Consider the following 23,977-nt stretch of genomic DNA (forward strand, 5'->3'; position numbering starts at 1 on the left):
TACCAAAAAGATTTACAAGGGTGATTCCAGAACTGAGGTGTTATAACTATCAGGAAAGACTGAGCAGGTTGGAGCTCTTTTCTCTAGAAAAAATAAAGTTGAGGGGTGACCTAATAGAGGTCTTTAAAGTTATGAAGGGGTTTAATAGGATAGATGTTTGCTAGTGCTGTTGCGGAGGAGTTAAACTAATATGGCAGCGGGATGGGAACCTATGCAGTGAGACAGAGGGAAATAGAAGGGGGGGGCAGAAGCAAAAGATAGAAAGGAGAATAGTAAAAGTGGAGGGCAGAGAAACCCAAGGCAAAAAGCAAAAAGAGCCACATTACAGCAAGATTCAAAAGGGGCAAAGTGTGTTAAAAAGACAAGCCTGAAGGCTCTGTGCCTCAATACAAGGAGTATTCGGAATAAGGTGGATGAATTAACTGCGCAGATAGCAGTTAACGGATACGATGTGACTGGCATCGCGGAGACATGGCTCCGGGGTGACCAAGGCTAGGAACTCAACATCCAAGGGTATTCAGCATTTAGGAAGGATGGACAGAAAGGAAAAGGAGGCGGGGTGACATTGCTGGTTAAAGAGTAAATCAATGCAATTGTAAGAAAGGACATTAGCCTGGATGATGTGGAATCGGTATGGGTGGAGCTGCGGAATACTAAAGGGCAGAAAACGCTAGTGGGAGTTGTGTACAGACCACCAAATAGTAGTAGTGAGGTTGGGGACAGCATCAAACAAGAAATAAGGGATGTGTGCAATAAAGGTACATCAGCAATCATGGGCAACTTTAATCTACATATAGATTGGGCTAACCTAACTGGTAGCAATGCGGTGGAGGAGGATTTCCTGGAGTGTATTAAGGATGGTTTTCTAGACCAATATGTCGAGGAACCAACCAGGGAGCTGGCCATCCGAAACTGGGTGATGTGTAACGAGAAAGGACTAATTAGCAATCTTGTTGTGCGAGGCCCTTTGGGGAAAAGTGACCATAATATGGTAGAATACCTTATTAAGATGGAGAGTGACACAGTTAATTCAAAAACTAGGGTCCTGAACTTAAAGAAAGGTAACTTCGACAGTATGAGGCGTGAATTGGCTAGAATAGGATACTTAAAGGATTGACGGTGGATAAGCAATGGCAAACATTTAAAGATCACATGGATGAACTTCAGCAATTGTACATCCCTGTCTGGAGTAAAAATAAAACTGGGAAGGAGGCTCAACCATGGCTAACAAGGGAAATTAAGGATAGTGTTAAAACGAAGGAAGAGGCATATAAATTGGCTAGAAAAAGCAACAAACCTGAGGACTGGGATAAATTTAGAATTCAACAGAGGAGGACTAAGGGTTTAATTAAGAAGGGGAAAATAGAGTACGAGAGGAAGCTTGCAGGGAACATAAAAACTGACTGCAAAAGCTTCTATAAATACGTGAAGAGAAAAAGATCAGTAAAGACAAATGTAGGTCCCTTGCAGTCGGATTCAGGTGAATTTATAATGGGGAACAAAGAAATGGCAGACCAACTGAACCAATACTTCGGTTCTGTCTTCAGAAAGGAAGATACAAATAACCTTCTGAATGTACTAGGGGACAGTGGGTCTAATGAGAATGAGGAACTGAAAGATATCCTTATTAGGCGGGAAATTGTGTTAGGGAAATTGATGGGATTAAAGGCTGATAAATCCCCGGGTCCTGATAGTCTGCATCCCAGAGTACTTAAGGAAGTGGTCCTAGAAACAGTGGATGCATTGGTGATCATTTTCCAACAATCTATCGACTCTGGATCAGTTCCTATGGACTGGAGGGTAGCTAATGTTATGCCACTTTTTAAAAAAGGGAGAGAGAAAGCGGGTAATTATAGACTGGTTAGCCTGACATCAGTAGTGGGGAAAATGTTGGAATCAATCATTAAGGATGAAATAGCAGTTCATTTGGAAAGCAGTGACAGGATCGGACCAAGTCAGCATGGATTTATGAAAGGGAAATCATGTTTGACAAATCTTCTGGAATTTTTTTGAGGATGTAACTAGTAGAGTGGACAAGGGAGAGCCAGTGGATGTGGTGTATTTGGACTTTCAAAAGGCTTTTGACAAGGTCCCGCGCAAGAGATTGGTGTGCAAAATCAAAGCACATGGTATTGGGGGTAATGTACTGACATGGATAGAGAACTGGTTGGCAGACAGGAAGCAGAGAGTCGGGATAAACGGGTCCTTTTCAGAATGGCAGGCAGTTACTAATGGGGTGCCGCAGGGCTCAGTGCTGGGACCCCAGCTCTTTACAATATACATTAACGATTTGGATGAAGGAATAGAGTGTAATATCTCCAAGTTTGCAGATGACACTAAACTGGGTGGCGGTGTGAGCTGTGAGGAGGATGCTAAGAGGCTGCAGGGTGACTTGGACAGGTTAGGTGAGTGGGCAAATACATGGCCGATGCAGTATAATGTGGATAAATGTGAGGTTATCCATTTTGGGGGCAAAAACACAAAGGCAGAATATCTGAATGGCGGCAGACTAGAAAAAGGGGAGGTGCAACGAGACCTGGGTGTCATGGTTCATCAGTCACTGAAAGTGGGCACGTAGGCACAGCAGGCGGTAAAGAAGGCAAATGGTATGTTGGCCTTCATAGCTAGGGGATTTGATTATAGGAGCAGGGAGGTCTTACTGCAGTTGTACAGGGCCTTAGTGAGGCCTCACCTGGAATATTGTGTTCAGTTTTGGTCTCCTAGTCTGAGGCAGGACGTTCTTGCTATTGAGGGAGTGCAGCAAAGGTTCACCAGACTGATTCCAGAGATGGCTGGTCTGTCATGTGAGGAGAGACTGGATCAACTGGGCCTTTATTCACTGGCGTTTAGAAGGATGAGAGGGGATCTCATAGAAACATATAAGATTCTGATGGGACTGGACAGGTCAGATGCAGGAAGAAAGTTCTCGATGTTGGGGAAGTCCAGAACCAGGGGACATAGTCTTAGGATAAGGGGTAGGCCATTTAGGACTGAGATGAGGAGAAACGTCTTCACTCAGAGAGTTGTTGACCTGTGGAATTCCCTGTCGCAGAGAGTTGTTGATGCCAGTTCATTGGATACATTCAAGAGGGAGTTAGATATGGCCCTTACGGTTAAGGGGATCAAGGGGTATGAAGAGAAAGCAGGAAAGGGGTACTGAAGGAATGATTAGCCATGATCTTATTGAATGGCGGTGCAGGCTCGAAGGGCCGAATGGCTTACTCCTGCACCTATTTTCTATGTATGCTTCTATGCAGAGATGATGTTTCCACTTGTGGGAGAATCCAAAACTAGGGGACATAAATATAAGATAGTCACTAATAAAGTCAATAAGGAATTCAAAAGAAATAAGGAAAATAGAGTACGAGAGGAAGCTTGCAGGGAACATTAAGACGGACTTCAAAACCTTCTATAGATATGTAAAGAGAAAAAGGTTAGTAAAGACAAATGTAGGTCCCTTGCAGTCAGAATCAGGGAAGTCATAACTGGGAACAAAGAAATGGCAGACCAATTGAACAAGTACTTTGTTTCGATATTCACTAAGGAGGGGACACAAAAACCTTCCGGATATAAAAGGGGTCAGAGGGTCTCGTAAGAAGGAGGAACTGAGTGAAATCCTTATTAGTTGGGAAATTGTGTTGGGGAAATTGATGGATTGAAGGTCGATAAATCCCCATGGTCTGATGGTCTGCATCCCAGAGTACTTAAGGAGGTGGCCTTGGAAATAGCGGATGCATTGACAGTCATTTTCCAACATTCCATAGACTCTGGATCAGTTCCTATGGAGTGGAGGGTAGCCAATGTAACCCCACTTTTTAAAAAAGGAGGGAGAGAGAAAACAGGGAATTATAGACAGGTCAGCCTGACATCGGTCGTGGGCAAAATGATGGAATCAATTATTAAGGATGTCATAGCAGCGCATTTGGAAAGAGGTGACATGATAAGTCCAAGTCAGCATGGATTTGTGAAAGGGAAATCATGCTTGACAAATCTTCTGGAATTTTTTGAGGATGTAACTAGTAGAGTGGACAAGGGAGAACCAGTTGATGTGGTGTATTTGGACTTTCAGAAGGCTTTCGACAAGGTCCCACACAAGAGATTAGTGTGCAAAGTTAAAGCATATGGGATTGGGGGTAGTGTGCTGATGTGGATTGAGAACTGGTTGGCAGACAGGAAGCAAAGAGTAGGAGTAAATGGGTACTTTTCAGAATGGCAGGCAGTGACTAGTGGGGTACCGCAAGGTTCTGTGCTGGGGCTCCAGCTGTTTACATTGTACATTAATGATTTAAACGAGGGGATTAAATGTAGTATCTCCAAATTTGCGGATAACACTAAGTTGGGTGGCAGTGTGAGCTGCGAGGGGGATGCTATGAGGCTGCAGTGACTTGGATAGGTTAGGTGAATGGGCAAATGCATGGCAGATGAAGTATAATGTGGATAAATGTGAGGTTATCCACTTTGGTGGTAAAAATAGAGAGACAGACTATTATCTGAATGGTGACAGATTAGGAAAAGGGGAGGTGCAACGAGACCTGGGTGTCATGGTACATCAGTCATTGAAGGTTGGCATGCAGGTACAGCAGGCGGTTAAGAAAGCAAATGGCATGTTGACCTTCATAGCGAGGGGATTTGAGTACAGGGGCAGGGAGGTGTTACAACAGTTATACAGGGCCTTGGTGAGGCCACACCTGGAGTATTGTGTACAGTTTTGGTCTCCTAACTTGAGGAAGGACATTCTTGCTATTGAGGGAGTGCAGCGAAGGTTCACCAGACTGATTCCCGGGATGGCGGGACTGACATATGAAGAAAGACCGGATCAACTGGGCTTGTATTCACTGGAGTTTAGAAGAATGAGAGGGGATCTCATAGAAACGTTTAAAATTCTGACAGGTTTAGACAGGTTAGATGCAGGAAGAATGTTCCCAATGTTGGGGAAGTCCAGAACCAGGGGGCACAGTCTAAGGATAAGGGGTAAGCCATTTAGGACCGAGATGAGGAGAAACTTCTTCACCCAGAGAGTGGTGAACCTGTGGAATTCTCTACCACAGAAAGTTGTTGAGGCCAATTCACTAAATATATTCAAAAAGGAGTTAGATGTAGTCCTTACTACTCGGAGGATCAAGGGGTATGGCGAGAAAGCAGGAATGGGGTACTGAAGTTGCATGTTCAGCCATGAACCCATTGAATGGCGGTGCAGGCTCGAAGGGCCGAATGGCCTACTCCTGCACCTATTTTCTATGTTTCTATGTTTAACCAGGGAGTGGTTAGAATGTCGAACTAGCTAACACATGTAGTAGTTGAGGTGAATAGCATAAGGGGAACCTAGATCAGTACATGAGGAAGAAAGGAATAGAAGCATATGCTGATAGGGTTAGATGAAGTAGGGTGGGAGGAGGCCCGTGTCGAACATAAACACTGGCATAGATCAGTTGGGCCAAATCGTCTGTTTCTATGCTGTAAATTGTATGCAAATCTATGTAAAATCCAATGCTGCTATGCATAAAATCCAGAATTTCATTTATCTTTTTATGGCCTTTCAACTTGCACTTCCATCTTTAAATATCTATGTATCTGCATCCCTTAATCTCTGATCCTTTATTCTGCTGTGTCATAATATTTAGGGTACACTTCCTTGCAATATTATTTTTCCTCAACACGTAATCATTTTTTTTCTCTGCCATGGATTGGATCTTCCACTGACTTTCTTTATTCTTCCTTAGTTTGTCGTGACCCCTGTTTTGGCATTATCAGCAAACTTCAAGAACATTCATCTTCTGCAAATTATTTATATAAATGAAAAACAGAAGTCGTCCCAGCACAGGTCCCTGGGGCACACCATTGCCCACATTCTGCCAATCTGAAAAAAACACTATTAAAACTATGCATGGATAATAAACTATGTTCTGATGAAAGTGCAGAATTTTTTTTTTGGGCTTTATTGGTTTAAAATCAAAAGCAGCTATAAATGAATCTTAAAAGTGGTTACTTACTTGTTTTCTGAAATTCTAAAAGCAAAAGAAATTCTGGGAACAAGTATTGCCAGGTTTGATAGGTGTTTATACAAAGAAATGTTTAAATCCTGGACATTGTTCATTTTTTCAGAGAAAAAAGATGCACAATTCTGGTGATATCAATGCAGGGGATCCTTCTTGCAGTTTTTTTGCTTCATAGCACTAGCGTTGGTATGTTAAGTCTAAAAATAGACTGATCACAAGTGATTTAAAAATAAAGTAATTTCAAAAACTCTTGAGTAGACTAGAGAAGGAAAAATAGATGTGACTACAGGTACAGCGTCGAGAATCCGGAAGCCTCGGGACCAAGGCTGCTCCGGATTCAGAATATTTACGGACATCGGAACCTCTTTATGACATCCCAAATCCGGAAATGCCAGAGCCCAGGATCCTGTACTTCCGGACTTCGGAACGGCTTTTCAACATCCCGAGGTCCAGAAATGCCTGAGGGGGCGGGGGGCGAGGTTAGGAGTGGCGGGCGGGGGGGCGGGAGGGGGAGCGCGAGGCAAGGAGCGTCCAGTGGGTGGCGGGGCCAGGAGCGTCCGGCGAGGTGGGGTGAGGGTGAGGTAAGGAGCGGGGGGTCCGGCGCGCAGCGGCTTGAGGTAAGGAGCGGGGGGTCCGGCAAGTGGTGGGGCCAGGAGAGTCTGGCGGGCGGTGGGGCCAGGAGAGTCCAGCGGGCGGCGGGGCCAGGAGAGTCCGGCGGGCGGCGGGGCCAGGAGAGTCCGGCGGGCAGCGCAGCGGGGCCAGGAGAGTCCGGCGGGCAGCGGGGCCAGGAGAGTCCGGCGGGCAGCGGGGCCAGGAGAGTCCGGCGGGCAGCGGGGCCAGGAGAGTCCGGCGGGCAGCGGGGCCAGGAGAGTCTGGCGGGCAGCGGGGCCAGGAGAGTCTGGCGGGCAGCGGGGCCAGGAGAGTCTGGCGGGCAGCGGGGCCAGGAGAGTCCGGCGGGCAGCGGGGCCAGGAGAGTCCGGCAGGCGGCGGCGAGGTAAGGAGTGGGGGGTCCGGCGGGCAGCGGGGCCAGGAGAGTCCGGCGGGCGGCGGGGCCAGGAGAGTCCGGCGGGGAGGTAAGGAGCGGGGAGTCCGGCAAGTGGTGGGGCCAGGATAGTCTGGCGGGCGGTGGGTCCTGGGAAGTCTGGCGGGCCAAGAGAAGGAGCGGGGGTGCAGCAGGGCCTGGGGAATCGGTGGGTCTGGATTCCGGAACATTTTCCGGATTCCGGACGACCCCGCCACGGATCGTTCTGGTGTCTGGATTCCGGAACAGTACAGATTATCAACGCTGTACCTGTACTTCAAAATGGACCACCAGTTGACAGAAAATTTCTTCTTTAACATTTCACATTCCAGGTTTTTACCAATTAAAGCAAGAAAAAAGGGTAAAAAAACAAACTTAAAGGCACTTTGTCTAAATGCACGTAGCATTTGTAACAAAATAGATGAGTTGACAGCACAAATTGAGACAAATGGGTATGATCTGATAGCCATTAGAGACGTGGTTGCAAGGTGACCAGAACTGGGAATTAAATAGTCAGAGGTACTTGACAATCCGGAAGGACACACAGAAAGGAAAAGGAGGTGGGGTAGCTCTATTGATAAAGGGTGGAATCACTGCAATAGTAAGAAACGATATTAGCTCAAATTATAAGGGTGTTGAAACAGTTTGAGTGGAGATAAGGAACAATAAGGGGGAAAAAAATCACTGGTGGGTGTCGTCTATAGGCCCCCTAACAGTAGCAACTCTGTTGGCCGGAGAATAAACCAGGAAATAGTGGGGGCTTGTAAAAAGGGAACAGCAATAATCATGGGTGATTTTAACCTCCATATTGATTGGACAAATCAAATTGGTCAGGATAGTCTTGAGGAGTCGTCGTCCATAGAGTGCATAAGGGACGGGTTCCTTAAGCAGTACGTAACAGAACCAACCAAGGGGCAGGCTATCTTCGATCTGGTCCTATGTAATGAGACAGGATGAAAAAACAATCTCCTAGTAAAGAGTCCCCTCGGAATGAATGATCATAGCATGATTGAATTTCAAATTCAGATGGAGGGTGAGAAAGTTGGATCTCTAACCAGCGTACTAAGCTTAAATAAAGGAGACTATGAAGGTATGAGGACAGAGTTGGCTAAAGTGCACTGGGAAAATAGATTAAAGTGTAGGACGGTTGATGAACAGTAGTGTACATTTAAGGAGATATTTCACAACTCTCAGGAAAAATATATTCCAGTGAGGAGGAAAGGGTGTAAGAGAAAAGATAGCCATCCGTGGCTAACTAAAGAATTAAAAGACAGTATCCAATTAAAAACAAAGGCATACAAAGTGGCCAAATCTAGTGGGAGGACAGAAGACTGGGAAGCTTTTAAAAGCCAGCAAAGAACGACTAAAAAAAATTATTAAGGGAAAATAGACTATGAAAGTAAACTAGCGCAAAATATAAAAACAGATAGCAAGAGTTTCTATAGGTATATAAAAAGGAAAAGGGTGGCTAAAGTAAATGTTGGTCTCTTCGAGGACGAGACCGGGAAATTAGTAATGGGGAACATGGAGATGGCAGAAACTCTGAACAAATATTTTGTATCAGTCTTTACAGTTGAGGACACCAACAATATTCTGATAGTGGATAGTCTAGATGCTATAGGGTGAAGGAGGAACTTAACATAATCACAATCACTAAGGAGGTGGTACTCAGTAAGATAATGGGACTAAAGGCAGATATATCCCCTGGACCTGAGGGCTTGCATCCTAGGGTCTTAAGAGAAGTAGCGGCAGGGATTGTGGATGCATTGGTTGCAATTTACCAAAATTCCCTGGATTCTAGGGAGGTCCCAGCAGATTGGAAAATTGCAAATCTAATGCCCCTATTTAAAAAAGGAGGCAGACAAAAAGCAGGAAACTATAGACCAGTTAGCCAAACATCTGTGGTTGGGAAAATGTTGGAGTCCATTATTAAAGAAGCAATGGCAAGACATTTGGAAAAGCAAAATTTGGTCAGGCAGAGTCAGTATGGATTTATGAAGGGGAAGTCATGTTTGACAAATTTGCTGGAGTTCAGGGTGGAAAAAGGGGAACCAGTGGATATGGTGTATTTGGACTTCCAGAAGGCATTTGACAAGGTGCCACATAAAAGGTTACTGCACAAGATAAAAGTTCACAGGGTTGGGGGTAATACATTAGCATGGATAGAGGATTGGCTAACTAAGAGAGAACAGAGAGTCGGGATAAATGGTTCATTCTCTGGTTGGCAACCAGTAACTAGTAGGGTGCCGCAAGGATCAGTGCTGGGACCCCAACTATTTACAATCTATATTAACGACTTGGAAGCAGGGATTGAGTGTAATGTAGCCAAGTTTGCTGACGATACAAAGATGGGAGGAAAAGCAATCCATGAGGAGGACACAAAAAATCTGCAGAAGGACATAGACAGGCTAAGTGAGTGGGCAAAAATTTGGCAGATGGGGTATAATGTTGGAAAGTGTGAGGTCATGCACTTTGGCAGAAAAAAAATCAAAGAGCAAGTTATTACTTAAATGGAGAAAGATTGCAAAGTGCCGCAGTACAGCGGGACCTGGGGGTACTTGTGCATGAAACACAAAAGGATGGTATGCAGGTACAGCAAGTGATCAGGAAGGCCAAAGGTATCTTGGCCTTTATTGCAAAGGGGATGGAGTATAAAAGCAGGGACGTCTTGCAACAGCTATACAAGGTTTTGGTGAGGCCACACCTGGAATACTGCGTGCAGTTTTGGTTTCCATATTTACGAAAGGATATACTTGCTTTAGAAGCAGTTCAGAGAAGGTTCACTACATTGATTCCGAGGATGAGGGGGTTAACTTATGAGGAAAGGTTGAGTAGGTTGGATCTCTACTCATTGGAATTCAGAAGAATGAGAGGTGGTCTTATCAAGACGTATAACTTTATGAGAGGACTTGACAGGGTGGATGCAGAGAGGATGTTTCCACTGGAGGGGGAAACTCAAACTAGAGGGCACGATCTTAGAATAAGGGGCCGCCCATTTAAAACAGAGATGAGGATAAATTTCTTCTCTGAGGGTTGTGAATCTGTGGAATTCGCTGCCTCAGAGAGCTGTGGAAGCTGGAACATTGAATAAATTTAAGACAGAAATAGACGGTTTCTTAATCGATAAGGGGATAAGGAGTTATGGGGAGTGGGCGGGGAAATGGAGCTGAGTCCATGATCAGATCAGCCATGATCTTATTGAATGGCGGAGCAGGCTCGAGGGGCCATATGGCCTATTCCTGTTCCTATTTCTTATGTTCTTATGTTATCTGAAGAAGCACTGGTATAAGGTGAATTTCTTCGCAACACAATGGGACAAGGCTACATTTTTTAAAAAACACATGTATATTGGTGACATAAAAGGCAAGATGGTGATGTAACTGTACTGTTCATCTTTAAAAATAATTGAAATTTTAGAGTGCAGTCATTAAAAAATGTTTCAAAACACCATGCAATGAGCTACTTTTGAAATGCAGTGACTATCAATATATAGATAGGTGCCGCATGCATTCTGTGCCAGCAACATCCCACAAACAGCAACAATATGAATGGTTGGCAATCTGTTTTGTGATAGTACTGATTGAATATTGGTCAATATTGGAGCAATACTGATCATTTAACTACTTATAATGGGTAAATCTAAATCTGTAAACATATTATTCAGGAAACAGCAGAACATTTTTGAGTGCAGATAGACCATATACAGTTAACAGGTTTGAAATAGTAAAGTATACGCCATGTTCTTATTTATGAAAGATGTCATCAAACATTAATTGGCATTATTTACTAACCCCACTACTGCTCCGCACCAATGCAAATAAAAAAATATATAAGCAAATAAAAAGAATGCTATCAAGCCCTTAAATGCACTATAAAAGTCACCCGCCAAAATGAGCACCCCTCCACACTGGTCCGGCACAAAAGGCCAGCAATAGGCTCAATGTGGGTACCAGTAACTGTATTATGCAACTAAAATGATACCTTTTATAACTTAAAACTTGTTTCTCAGTGTACTCTAACTATGTTCTTAATTATATATTTATATATATAAATAAATATAAATAAAATAACATGACTAGATTTAATTTACTTGCAAAAAGGACCACATAATAATGCATATTTCAGGAGTGTGAATGAGAATTCCAGAAAACATTAACTGCAATGAATTATTGGTTAACTGGTTGACTCCACAGGGTACAATCCAAAGTAATGAAAACCTAATAATCATTTGTCATTGAACCAGTTGTGTTTAATTTTTAGATTAAAAATTGCAATTGGCTCAACAAAAATACTTGCATTAGTAGCTATTGTACAATGTACCGGCTCAACAAAAATACTTGCATTAATAACTATTCTGCAATGTACCAATGTAGCAGTTTACATTTATGCACCAAATGGCCAATAAGATTATAAAATTGGATATAGTTACCTATATTCACTAGTTATTACGTTTTGCAAAAATCCACAACTGAGAATGATCGCTGATCTAATGTGCTTATAGTATAATACAGTGCTGGTGCATATTCTCATCGCTGTTATTGGGCTAATGTGATCTGAATAGTTTATAAACATTGTACTAAAATTTCTCTGAACATCATTACTGTAGAAGGATATGGTGTATGTAATACATTATAAAACAAGGCAAAAACATTTATTACCCAGCCACTTCCACTGCCTTGATTTTTGGCAAATAGCAGAGTTGAACCTTGCAAGACTGTCCAAGATGATGTCCAATTCTTCCTATAAGAAAATTTGTTAAAAGATATTAATTCAAATATACAGAATTGTTCTTACAGAATTATATTTAAATAGCATATATTTAACCTTTTAAAATATTCGAAGTGCAGTTTCAAAAAATGAATTTTCTCTGAATTATAAATACTATATTATGTACATTAGTTTTAAGAGTTGCAGATTTACATAGAATTAGTAAGCCAATATCAAATAGTGAATAATTTTTATTCATCTTCAAATAGTTACAATATTTCTATATAATTAAAGTTTTGTGTCTATGAATGCGTGATGCTAGTGTCGCTTTAGTCATATTTCAGGATCAGCGACTACTGTCCTTTTGAACAATCAAATCCCAGAATAATATCAGTACCATTTCTGATTATAATATTACTGAAGCAGACGATACAGGCCTACCTAAAAAGAATTCTGTGGTGTACAAGATCTCTCAACCTCTCAGCCACTACATTTCAACCTCTCTCTCACCCTTGGTCCCACCTTCCTTTGATAATATAGCCCCAACTTTAGCAACCACAGCCACGCAAGATAATGGCTCTCAGACCAGCCTGAGGCTACTCATTTCGAGCTTCTGTCTCACTCCGGTTCATTGCCCAACATCCTGTTAGCATTACAGCTGAATTCACATCTCCATCTCCATCTCCATCTCTGGCTTTGAGCTTGATCAACAACCCGGAGTTTGCACCTCTGCCTGACTGAGTTAAAATCCTCACAGCTCATTCTCTGCTGAGAGAAAATAATCAAGATATTTTCTAATGATGACACCGATAGAGGACTAGGAAATCTTTGTTCTCAGAATGATGCTCATTTAAACTGAATTATTTAGTCTTTCACAATGAAGTCCTTTTATTTTGTGGAGTGAACAGCAGTAACAAATGCCTAAGTGGTGCCAATAGACAATTGCATATGACCCTCAACCCCCCCACCCCTTCACCTACATCCACAACTCAACTTCAGTTGGTGTTCCTGTCCCATCTTCCACATGCCTCCAATCCATGCCCCACCATGTTCACACTCGCCCGATGAAATGTATTCCATGGCCTCTCTACAAGGAGACCATTCGACACGTCGTGCCTGTGCCTGCCGGCTCTTTGAAAGAATTTTCTAATGTAGTCCCAGCCCTTTGCTCTTTTCCCATAGCCCTGCTAATTTTTCTTCAGCAGGTTTCCCACCCAACAGCCAGCCTGACTGACCTTTATGTCACCTGCTAATCTATTCTCATACACTCTCTTTGCCCCTCTTATTTCTAGGTTTTGGATTATGGCAACATTTCTAATATATTTTTTTAAAAACCTAGTTTATTCCAAAAATACTGTCAAATTCTTTTGTTTCAAGTGCTTCTTCAATGTCAATATATAGCATTAGAATATTCCAGAATTTATTCTGCAGATGTATGCATTTTCTGTTGAAATTGGCTAGTAGTAAGTTGGGTAAAAATTGGAAACATACTAAACTCCTTATATGACTAGAGTTTAATCAGTTTTTCAGTGGGAAGTCATACTTACCATCAGACAAGCATCATTAGAGGGATAAACACTACCCTATTTGAACTTTCAAACAAATTGCCCATGTCTCAAGTACTCACCTAACTTTTTTGCCATTCTCAGTGATCTTTGTTACATAAAGTAATCCATACTTTTCGGAAACCTGCAAATTTAGGGAAATAAACAGAAGTTTGTTTTTTATTGCAAGACAACAATAAGCAATGGAGTTGATTAAATAATTTCTACAGTGGCCATTCACGAGAAATAATGATTAAATAATTTCCTTCAGCTGACATTTAGACTCATTTAATACTCATGTTTTGATACTGAATGTATACTAACAGTTGTCGACGGTTGTGAATACTTTGGCGATGAGGGTGGCTCATTATTGTTGTCATGAATTAGCTTTGGACTAGTTGCAGGCTCCTAAAAAGGCAAAAAAAAAATTGTCAGCGCAACTTGCTTAAAGAAATACCATTAGCATCAAACCAGAAAAAGTGCTTAACACCATCAGCCATTTAGTCTTAATGAATAATGGCAAACTAATAATTTAAAACAAAATCCACTCATACTAAGAGTCAGGGCTGCCAAGTACAAATACACAAAATTCTAATCATTGTTGTGGAAACATGCCAATATTAAAGATGAAGCCAGGGTCAGTTAAAACAAATGACTTTGGGCTCAATTTTCCCCAGTGATTTGTGCCGTTTTTTTTGGCCTAAATGAAAAAATCCAAGTTTCCCCAAGTTTGCGCCAGTGTAACTCTGAGTTACGATTTTTTTAGGTTAGTTTTTATTTGCGTCATGGGGGTGTAACCTGATGTCTGCACCAGCTTTTCACATTTATGCGTGTTTGGCCAACTTAAATTAACCTACGACGGCACTTAAGAAAAACCAACACACATCAAAAAATCGGCGCAGAAAGACGTCATTGTTTTTATGCAATGTTTTGGAGGGAGTCAAGAACACATTATGCAAGAACAATATGCATCACGAAACTTAATTTTTTCAAACTTAACGCAGAAAATGGAAGTTGAATGCAATTCTTTAATTTTGGATTTTTTTTCAAAGTGCCGCACCACCACTGAACGTCTCCAAACTGGGCGGAGCATCAGCCAACAGAATCGCTCCCTCGCCTGGACACTGGCTCGGCTTCAAAAGAAGCCCCATTGTGGTGGTGGGGGGGGGAGGAAGTCGAACTGCAGTAGCATCAAAAGAAGCCCGAGGCGGGGGTTCCCAATCTAAGCAAGCCTATTGCACATGCCCAGATCTGGGTGTGAGCCAAACTAGGGCATCAACCTTGGGGAGAGAGACAACAAAGAAGCTTGTCCTGCTGTTTTTAGCTTCTTGCAAAGGTACAATTTAATCATGGGGGCAATAATAATAATGCCATACCTCGTGCAAGCCTTCTGCATGATGGTGCTGCAGAGGAGACAACTGATTCGACGTCATTGCATGAGGAACCTCAGAGCACGTAGGATGATGGGCAGGAGGCCTTACCCACGCCGGGTATATCGAGACAGGCATTCATACCTGCACCTGAGTGATGCAGACTGTGTGAGAAGGCTGTGTTTCCACAAAGAAGTTGTAACCGAGATCTGAGAGTTAGTAAAAGCAGACCTGCAACCTAGAAGTGTCAGGAGCACTGTTTTGTCAGCTGAAGTGAAGGGTACAGCTGAACTTTCATTCTATGCACCTGGATCGGTCCAGGCCACAACTGGGGATGTGTGCAAATTTCTCAACATGCAACACATATCTGCATTTGGCGGGTGACTGCTGCACTATATGCCTGGAGGAATTACTACATAAAGTTCCCCATGACCATCCAGGCAATGCGTGAAAGGGCTGTGGGCTTCTCCGGGATTACTGGCTTCCCAAAGATACAGGGCTGCATTGATTTTACCCATACCGCCTTGTGAGCACCTTGAGGATTGAGATGTACAGGCTTCCACTCCGTTAATGTGCAGCTCGTATGTGACGACATGCAATGCATCATGTCAGGTGATGCAAGATACCCTGGGAGCATCCATGATGCGTTCATCCTACGCGAGTGCACTATATCTGCCATGTTCCAGCAGCAGCCAGAAGGGCAGAGCTGGCTACTGGGAGACAAAGGGTATGGCCTTGCCACTTGGCTCATGACGCCCCTACGCATAACCCGGGCAGAAGCTGACCGAGAATAAAGCATGTCGCACATTGCGACGTGCAGCATAATAGAGGGGACCATTGGCATCTTGAAACAGCACTTCTGATGCCTGGACCATTCCGGAGGCTACTTGCAATACTCCCCTGAGATTGTCGGTCAGTTCACTGTTGTCTGCTGCATGCTGCATAGCTTAGCCATCATAAGGCAGCAGCAGCTGGTAGTAGAAGACCAACCTGAGATGAGAGTGGCGGATGATGAGGAGGAAGATGCAGATGACGAGGAGGAGGAGGAGGAGGAGGAGGAGGAGAAAGCCATGCAACTACCTGAACCCAGAGCACGACGGCGGAGGAGGGCAGGCCATCGTGCCCCATTAACGATCGCTCGAGTCTTGTGCCAGCAGCTCATCAGTGAACGCTTTGCTGCCTGAAGGTTCAGCAGCAACTATTCCAAATGGGCCATGTTTACTGTTTGGAGCTGTTCCGTAATGTTGTGTTGTGTTAATGGAACAAATAATGGAAATGATTCTTCTTCAGTTCAAAAAGTAGGGCTAATAATGGAAATGATTCAGTTTATAATTAAAATATATTTTATTCACAAGTTTAACACTTGTTTGAACTTAACTTAACTTTAATAAAAATATTCTCGTATTAAACTTCAAAGTTTTCAGTTAAGTATTATGACTTACAAACTTTTAAACTTGTAAATTTACATAACTTAAAAATCTTTTAATTTGAGAACAGTTACAACAGTAACAATAAGAATAACAGCAGCAAAGAAAGCCTGCACCCATCTCTCCTCCACCTTATTCTAAGACCACCCGCTGCGCTTGGTCTTGTTGATTTCACCCCTGCCTACAGGCGGTGGCGCAGTGTTTCCCGGGCTGGTACCAAGCTTATTCTTTCGAACATCTCAGGTAATATGCGCTTCTTGATGGGGGGGGATGGCAGGCGGTAATGTGGAAGGCCCAGCTTAGGCCTCTTCAGAGGCTGGTCTAGGGATTGGTGTGGGAGTAGTAGTCGATTCTGTCAATAGCCGCGGAGTCTGGGTGTGTTCCTTTATTGCAGCAGTTAACTACGACATTCCCTCCCTCATGTGCCCTGACAGTGTCTCAACTACGTGCAACATTCCCTCCCTCGTGTTTACTGACAGCACATCAGCTGCCTGAGACATTCCCTCCCTCATGTTCCCGGACAATATTCCCATTTCTCGAGAGAGTGTTACTTCTCCCGACACCTCATCACCTACCCCATTGATGGTGTCCAGGAGTGATCATGTAACGTCAATGCTCTCCACGCTCATTGCCATCATCTGAACCACATCTGTTAGATCCTGCACCTCAGGAAGGCACTGTCGAGCTCTCCTTCCCCTCCTCACCTGGGTGTGGCTCGCTGCATCCCACTGGGACCCGCAGCCTCGGATGGTGAGGCCCGGGTGTGCCTCGCTGCACCCTACTGGAATCCCCAGCCTCGGACTGTAGGAAACCATGGAATGTCCCACCAACCCTCATACCGCTCAGGAAAGGGGCTGGCACCTCAGTGGGTGGCACCTGCACCTCCTCCAGAGTGAGTACAACAGTGGGGGCTTCATCCATCACCTTCCCCTCACCCCCAAGCTCTTGGTCTGGAAGGTGGGATTGGAAGATGTTCTCTTCAGGCTCGTCCACGTCTGAATCTTCTTCTGCATCGGCTTCAGCCTCATTAGGGTTAGCCTCAAGTTCTGCAAAATATAACAGACAGACAATGGTTAGCAGCAGAGGAGGGGGCAGTATGGTATGAGTAGGATCACACAGCGCAGGCAGCAGGCTCATTTGAAGGATCCACGATGAATTATAGCATCTTGTATCAACCGAAGCGTAGCTGACGGAGACATCCCCATGAACCGAAGCATGGCTAGCCCACGCAGTACTTAACATTTAGCAAAGCCAGACTGTGGAATTTGCAGGACTTACCCTCTCCCTCGAGTGTGGGACCAGCTTGTCCAATCGTGGTTGCTTTTCTCCAGGCAGGACCCATCATCATAGGCAGTCCCTCGGAATCGAGGAAGACTTGCTTCCACCCCTGAGGTGAGTTCTTTGGTGGCTGAACAGTCCAATAAGAGAGCCACAGACTCTGTCACAGGTGGGACAGATAGTCGTTGAGGGAAGGGGTGGGTGGGACTGGTTTGACACACACTCTTTCTGCTGCCTGCGCTTGATTTCTGCCATCAAAGCAGCGACTCTCTCTTCCATTGGTGTCAGTGGGTGCAGATTTACCGGGCCTCCTCCTGTTCGAGTTCTTTCCCTTTTGTTATGTGCCACCTTCCTCGGTGAAAATCTAACTTTTTAGAGAGGGTGTCTTTCTGCTGGGTGGAACATACACAGACGGTCACATTTACAATTGCAATTCCATTGAATAAATGAAAATATTACTTACACTAACTACATGACCAAGGTCCTGCCACTTCTTTTTGCACTGGTCTCCAGACCTGGGGGTGGTCACCATTGCACAGTATTCTTCTGTAAGTTGGTTCCAGCGTTTCTTCATTTCTCTTGGTGAAACTTTTGTGACCTCTGCTGGTGTCCAGCTTGTGCCATCTGACCTCACTTAGAGTAACCAGTACCTCCACTTCATCCTGTAAGAAATTCTTGGTTCTTGAGCCGCATTGCATCTTGTATTGCAGCTCTGATTTTTCCAATGAGAATTAAAGTTCTCACACACAACTGGCTCTTTAAAAATGGCTGAATGCAGACCGGGAGCTATACTGCGCATGCGCACCCATAGCAGTCACGCAAAAAAATTTCCTTTTTTTTTTGCACATGTGCAGAGGGGAGGGGGGGGGGGGGGGGGGGGGGGGGGAGACATCGTTTTTTTGACGCAGACATTAGGCTCCACCCAGCCCCCCCACCCCCCCCCTCCGAAGCTAAAGGACAGGCTGCGTGACGCCAATTCCAAAAAATACAACAGGGACATTCTTGGGGGAGTAGTCGGGGCCAAAAAAAACGGGCGGAACTGTTGCAGTACACCAAAAAACAGCACTGGGGAAAATTGAGCCCTAAAACTGTTGCCAATTCTCTACAATTATTTATCACCAAGCTTCATTCCTGCCCAGAACCAACTCATTCCAACAACCAGTCATATTCAAATGATTATGACAGTCTTGCTTTTGACCTCTCTCCAAAATGGTCAAGCGCAAGTCTTTCTTCTCTCCTCCAATTGAAAGTTTAAGTAGTCCGGGTCAGGTTCCATAATACTTTTGTTACTGCCAGCCATTATACAGCTTAAATGGCCTGCAAATAATCTCCAAACGCACTAATAACAGCAACTTGCCTTTAATGTAATAGTGAAGCCAGAGACTGAATAGTGACGAGAAGAATAATTCAGGGAGATGTCCAAAAGCATTGCTAATGAAGGATTCTTTAGAAGGGAGAAAGGCAGCAAGGTAACGGATTCCAAAGAGTGGGGTTAAGATGAATGGCCAAAGGTGAAGAGCGAGATGGTGGGAGTGGGATACAAAGGAACAGAGGGAATGAGTTAACATGTAGGGGTGAAAGTTGTTTTAGAAGTACGGAGCGAGAGGCTGTCTAGGAATGTAGACAAGGATTTTAAATTTGAACCACTGAGCAAAATGGAGCCATTGAAGGTTGATGAGGGTAGAAGTGATAATAGAGCAGAACTTAGAAACTGGGTAGCAAAGTTTTCAATGAATTGTACTTCATGTAGCACGGAAATTGGGAGGCAGGCACAAGCGGGGGTAACAAAGTCGAGAGTAAGGATTTCCATGGTGTTGATGATAATGTTGCAAAGGCACAAATAGGCAGCGTTTACAGTGGCTAGGATGTGCGGTTTGATGCTTAGCTTAGGCTCAAGCACGATGCGAAGAGTTCATATCATTGGGTTCAGTATTAGAAAGGATCCAAGAAGGGAGATGGAATCAGGTACTAGGGTACAAAGCTTTTAGCAGGAGCTGAACAGGATGATATTAATCTTGGACAAAGTTCCTCCAAGTGATGGGCATAAAATTGGGTGGTGGCAGAGAGGTAGAGCTTCGGTGGTGTCAGCATAAGTATGAAACTGAACTATGCCTATGGATGATATAAAGCAGAAAATAGACAAGGAAATGAAAGGCACCGAGTAATACTCTCCACTTCCAACAACGCTCTAGAAGCTCGACACTATCCAGGACAAAGCAGCTGCTTGATTGGCACCCCACCCACCATTTTAAACATTCACTCCCTCCAGCGCACCATGGCTGCAGTGTGCACCAGCTACAAGATGCATTGCAGCAACTCGCCAAGGCTTCTTCGACAGCATCTCCCAAACCCATGATCTTTACTACCTAAAAGGACAAGGACAACAGGTTCTCCAAATCACACACCATCCTGACTTGGAAATATATCGCTGTTTCTTCATAGTCACTGGGTCAAAATCCTGGAACCCCCTACCTAACAGCACTGTGGTAGCACCTTCACCACATGGACTGCGGCATTTCAAGGCAGTGGCTCACCTTTTCAACAGTAATTAGGGATGGGCAATAAATGCTGGTCTTTCCGGCGACGCCTATATCCCGTGAATTAATTAAAAAATGACTGTGCAACTGTGAGAGGAGAAGGGAGAAGCCATTGTAGGTGATGTGATGGCTGTGATGGGGAATGCAGAAGTGTAACCAAGGGCAGACAGTGCTGTGAAGGTAATGCAGAGGAGAGATATAGAGGATGGGATGCTTGACCGTGCTGAATATTGCAAAGAGGTTAAGAAAGTAGCATAGCATGGTCGCACTCAAAGAGTGGGCTTAGTGACTAAACTGAAGTTAATTCAACCAAGAAGTGGCATTGGAGCTCAGTGCTGCAAACATAGTTAAGGACCTTGGAGAGGCATGGGGACGGTGTTGGTGGGCTTTGGGACAATGTCACCACCAACATGCCGAGGAGAGGTAAGGAGCTGGGTGGGAGGTAATCAAGAACGCAAGAGGTGAATTTCTTGGAAGATTGGTGAGGTAAGTGGTGAGGAGGCTAGATATAGGAGAATCAATGTTTCTATCATTGAAAGAGGTTATTGGATCGATCCTGCCTGCCCTGATAATTTTCTCTCTGAGCCAACTAGTCAAACTACTGCCTAATTCCTATTTCAAAGATTGTATGAATTCTATTTCAATGTTTGAGGCTAAGAATTCTATATTCTAGCCACCATTTGTACAAGAATTTTTTTCTAACCTCCCATTTCATTGATTTGGTGGTTATCCTACATTTGTGTGCACTTATTATTCTTGCCCACTGGAAACAATTACCTATCATAACCCTTCATAATCTTGAAGACATTTAGCAGATCTCCCTTTAATCTTTTCAGTTTGAGTGGGAAAAAAAAGCATGAACTATTCAAGTCTCTCTTCATAACTATAACTCCTAATCCCTGGCAACATTGTAGTGAATGTATGCTGCACCTTTCTCATTGGTTTTATTTCCGATACTGGAGTGCCAAAAACTGCACACAAAACTCCAACTATAACCCAAGGTCTTGACCAAGTTCAAAATTACCTCCCTGCATTTGTAATCTATGCCTTCTGGACACAAAACAAAAGACTATGGTGTTTGCCTCCATTTATTACCTTGTCATATCTTTGTGTGTTTGCACACCAAGTTCCTGTTTATCCTCCGTTTAAAATGTTACCAGTTAAGATGCATTTCTTTTCCCGATTATTTCCAAAATAAATCACTTCACACTTTTCTACATTTTTTTTTATTTGTTCTTGGGATGTGGGCAACGCCAGCAAAGCTGCAATTATTGCCCATTCCTAGTTGCCTTAAAAAGATGGTGGTTGGCCTCGCCTTGAACTGCTACTGTCCTTATAGCGATGGTGATCCCACAATGTGAATTCCATGTGTGACTTGGAGGTGATGGTGCTTCCACAGCATTCCTACTCTTGTTCTTCTTGGTGATAGAAGTCACTGGGCAAGGATGTGCTGTTGAACTAACCTTAGTAAGTTAACGCAATATATCCTGTAGATCATAAACAATGGAGCCACAGTGCCCTGGTGATGGAGGGGTGGCGGGGTGGCGGGGTGGATATTCAGTTTAGTGCCAGGGACAACTTCATTTGCTTCACACATGACTCCAGCCATTAGAGGGTTATCCCTTGGACCCTCATTGAATCTAGTGGCAGCGACATCAATTACTGCTCTATCCTGGATGGTGTTCAGCTTCTTGAATGTTGTTGCAGCTGCACCAGCCAGGCGAGTGGTGAGTATTTTATTACACTCCTGATGAGCCTAGTCTAAGATGGCTCTTACCCTCGAGGATAATTCTCGAGTAGTAATCATGGAAAAGGAAGTTATTCGAAAAATATTGCGCAAGGTCAACAAGCTAGATCTAAGTGACCAGACCAGTCATGTACCACGTGTGTTTCAAGTTTGTCACCCTCAGATATATAGTTATGCTGGCGGGGAATTGTACTCGGGAGCCATTAGGAACTTGGAGGGAATGAGGTAATTAAAGGCAAGGTAGCTATTGTAGAAATGCAAGTCTTTCTTTTCATTGGGGTTTTAACAGTGCATTGACTGCTAAACAAACGTTCTGGCCCCGAAAAATTATTTTTTATATTTGTGGAGTGCCAAATTTCTCCATTTTGATAACAATTACTATTTTTAAAAAACTTTAATATAGTTTTTTTTTTAAAGTTTGTTTGATATTTCAGCTTCTACCTTACCCAATGTGAAAGTCCCAATCTTTATTTCGCTCTCTAACATTTTTTCATTTCCTGATTTGTTGTCTGAGAATTCTTCAATGTGATTGGCAGCTTAGACAGCTTGTTGACATCACTGCAGTTCTTCACCGGGGATTCCCATTACACTGCATGTCAAGAAAGGCAATCTTCTTGCCACAGAAATTGCAAGATCTTGAGATCGCAAGATCTCTGTGGGTAGCTTTTTTCGAGGTCAAGGGCGAGCGCCTTAGCTTCGCCGATGACCACAAATTACATGCCATTAACTCAAAACCTGCTGATATTCCCCTATATTTTACTAGAACAGTCAAGAATCGGGGAAAATACATTAATTCCATTCTCATATACAAATGCTTTCATAAGAACATAAGAAATAGGAACAGGAGTAGGCCATACAGCTCCTCGAGCCTGCTCCGCCATTCAATAAGATCATGGCTGATCTGATCATGGACTCAGCTCCACTTCCCTGCCTGTTCCCCATAACCTCTTATTGTTTAAGAAACTGTCTATTTCTGTCTTAAATTTATTCAATGTCCCAACTTCCACAGCTCTCTGAGGCAACAAATTCCACAGATTTACAACCCTCAGAAGAAATTTCTCCTCATCTCTGTTTTAAATGGGTGGTCCCTTATTCGAAGATCGTGCCCTCTAGTTCTAGTCTCCCCCATCAGTGGAAACATCCTCTCTGCATCCATCTCGTCAAGTCCCCTCATAATCTTATACGTTTCGATAAGATCACCTCTCATTCTCCTGAATTCCAATGAGTAGAGGCCCAACCTACTCAATCTTTCCTCATAAGACAACCCCCTCATCTCCGGAATCAACCTAGTGAACCTTCTCTGAAGTGCCTCCAAAGCAAGTATATCCTTTCGTAAATATGGAAACCAAAACTGCACGCAGTATTCCAGGTGTGGCCTCACCAATACCTTATATAGCTGTAATAAGACTTCCCTGCTTTTATACTCCATCCCCTTTGCAATAATGGCCAAGATACCATTGGCTTTCCTGATCACTTGCTGTACCTGCATACTATCCTTTTATGTTTCATGCACAAGTATCCCCAGGTCCCGCTGTACTGCGGCACTTTGCAATCTTTCTCCATTTAAATAATAACTTGCTCTTTGATTTTTTTCTGCCAAAGTGCATGACCTCACACTTTTCAACATTATACTCCATCTGCCAAATTTTTGTCTACTCACTTAGCCTGCCTATGTCCTTTTGCAGATTTTGTGTGTCCTCCTCACACATTGCTTTTCCTCCTATCTTTGTATAGTCAGCAAACTTGGCTACGTTACACTCAGTCCCTTCTTCCAAGTCGTTAATATAGATTGTAAATAGTTGGGGTCCCAGCACTGATCCCTGCGGCATCTCACTAGTTACTGGTTACCAACCAGAGAATGAACCATTTATCTCGACTCTGTTCTCTTTTAGTTATCCAATCCTCTATCCATGCTAATATATTACCCCCAATAGCAAATCAAAGTTAGCCTAAAGCACATTGCACATCTTTAACAATCTCCTGTACACTCAGCTCATAAAACTTGTATAATTGCTATATCAATGACATTTCTGCTTCACAAATATTAAAAAACACCAACTTGACTGTTACACACTATGCCAATAACTTACCTACCTAGCAAGAAATTCAAACTGAAATAGTCATTGCAGTAATAAACATATATATTGCAATGAACTGCAGAAATCAGGTCTCTGTAGATTCAATCACACCAAATCATCATGAGAAATATCCAATCACAATGTAAACACCAGATCGAACAGAAAAGCCCTCAGGTATTGAAAGCTTATTTGTAATAAAGTATGAGTAAAAAGGCATTAATCTGGTTAAGAGTAGCTCTAATCAAAAATTATAGTTAATATAAATTTAAGAG

General features: G+C 43.4%; 1 protein-coding gene across 7 annotated transcripts in view; it reads right to left on the reverse strand.

The window, feature by feature from the left end:
* Positions 1–23,977, reverse strand: part of arhgap12b (Rho GTPase activating protein 12b) — a 281,212-nt gene that overhangs the window by 81,815 nt on the left and 175,420 nt on the right. For all 7 annotated transcript variants that reach the window (XM_070881529.1, XM_070881531.1, XM_070881530.1 and 4 more), the window contains 3 exons: positions 13,593–13,676; positions 13,352–13,413; positions 11,676–11,757 (listed from right to left, as the gene is read on the reverse strand). In XM_070881529.1, the coding sequence (XP_070737630.1) occupies positions 11,676–11,757; positions 13,352–13,413; positions 13,593–13,676 (228 nt within the window). The remainder of the gene's footprint in view (positions 1–11,675; positions 11,758–13,351; positions 13,414–13,592; positions 13,677–23,977) is intronic.

This window comes from Pristiophorus japonicus, chromosome 5 (assembly GCF_044704955.1).
Source record: "Pristiophorus japonicus isolate sPriJap1 chromosome 5, sPriJap1.hap1, whole genome shotgun sequence".
Taxonomy (NCBI): Eukaryota; Metazoa; Chordata; class Chondrichthyes; family Pristiophoridae; genus Pristiophorus; species Pristiophorus japonicus.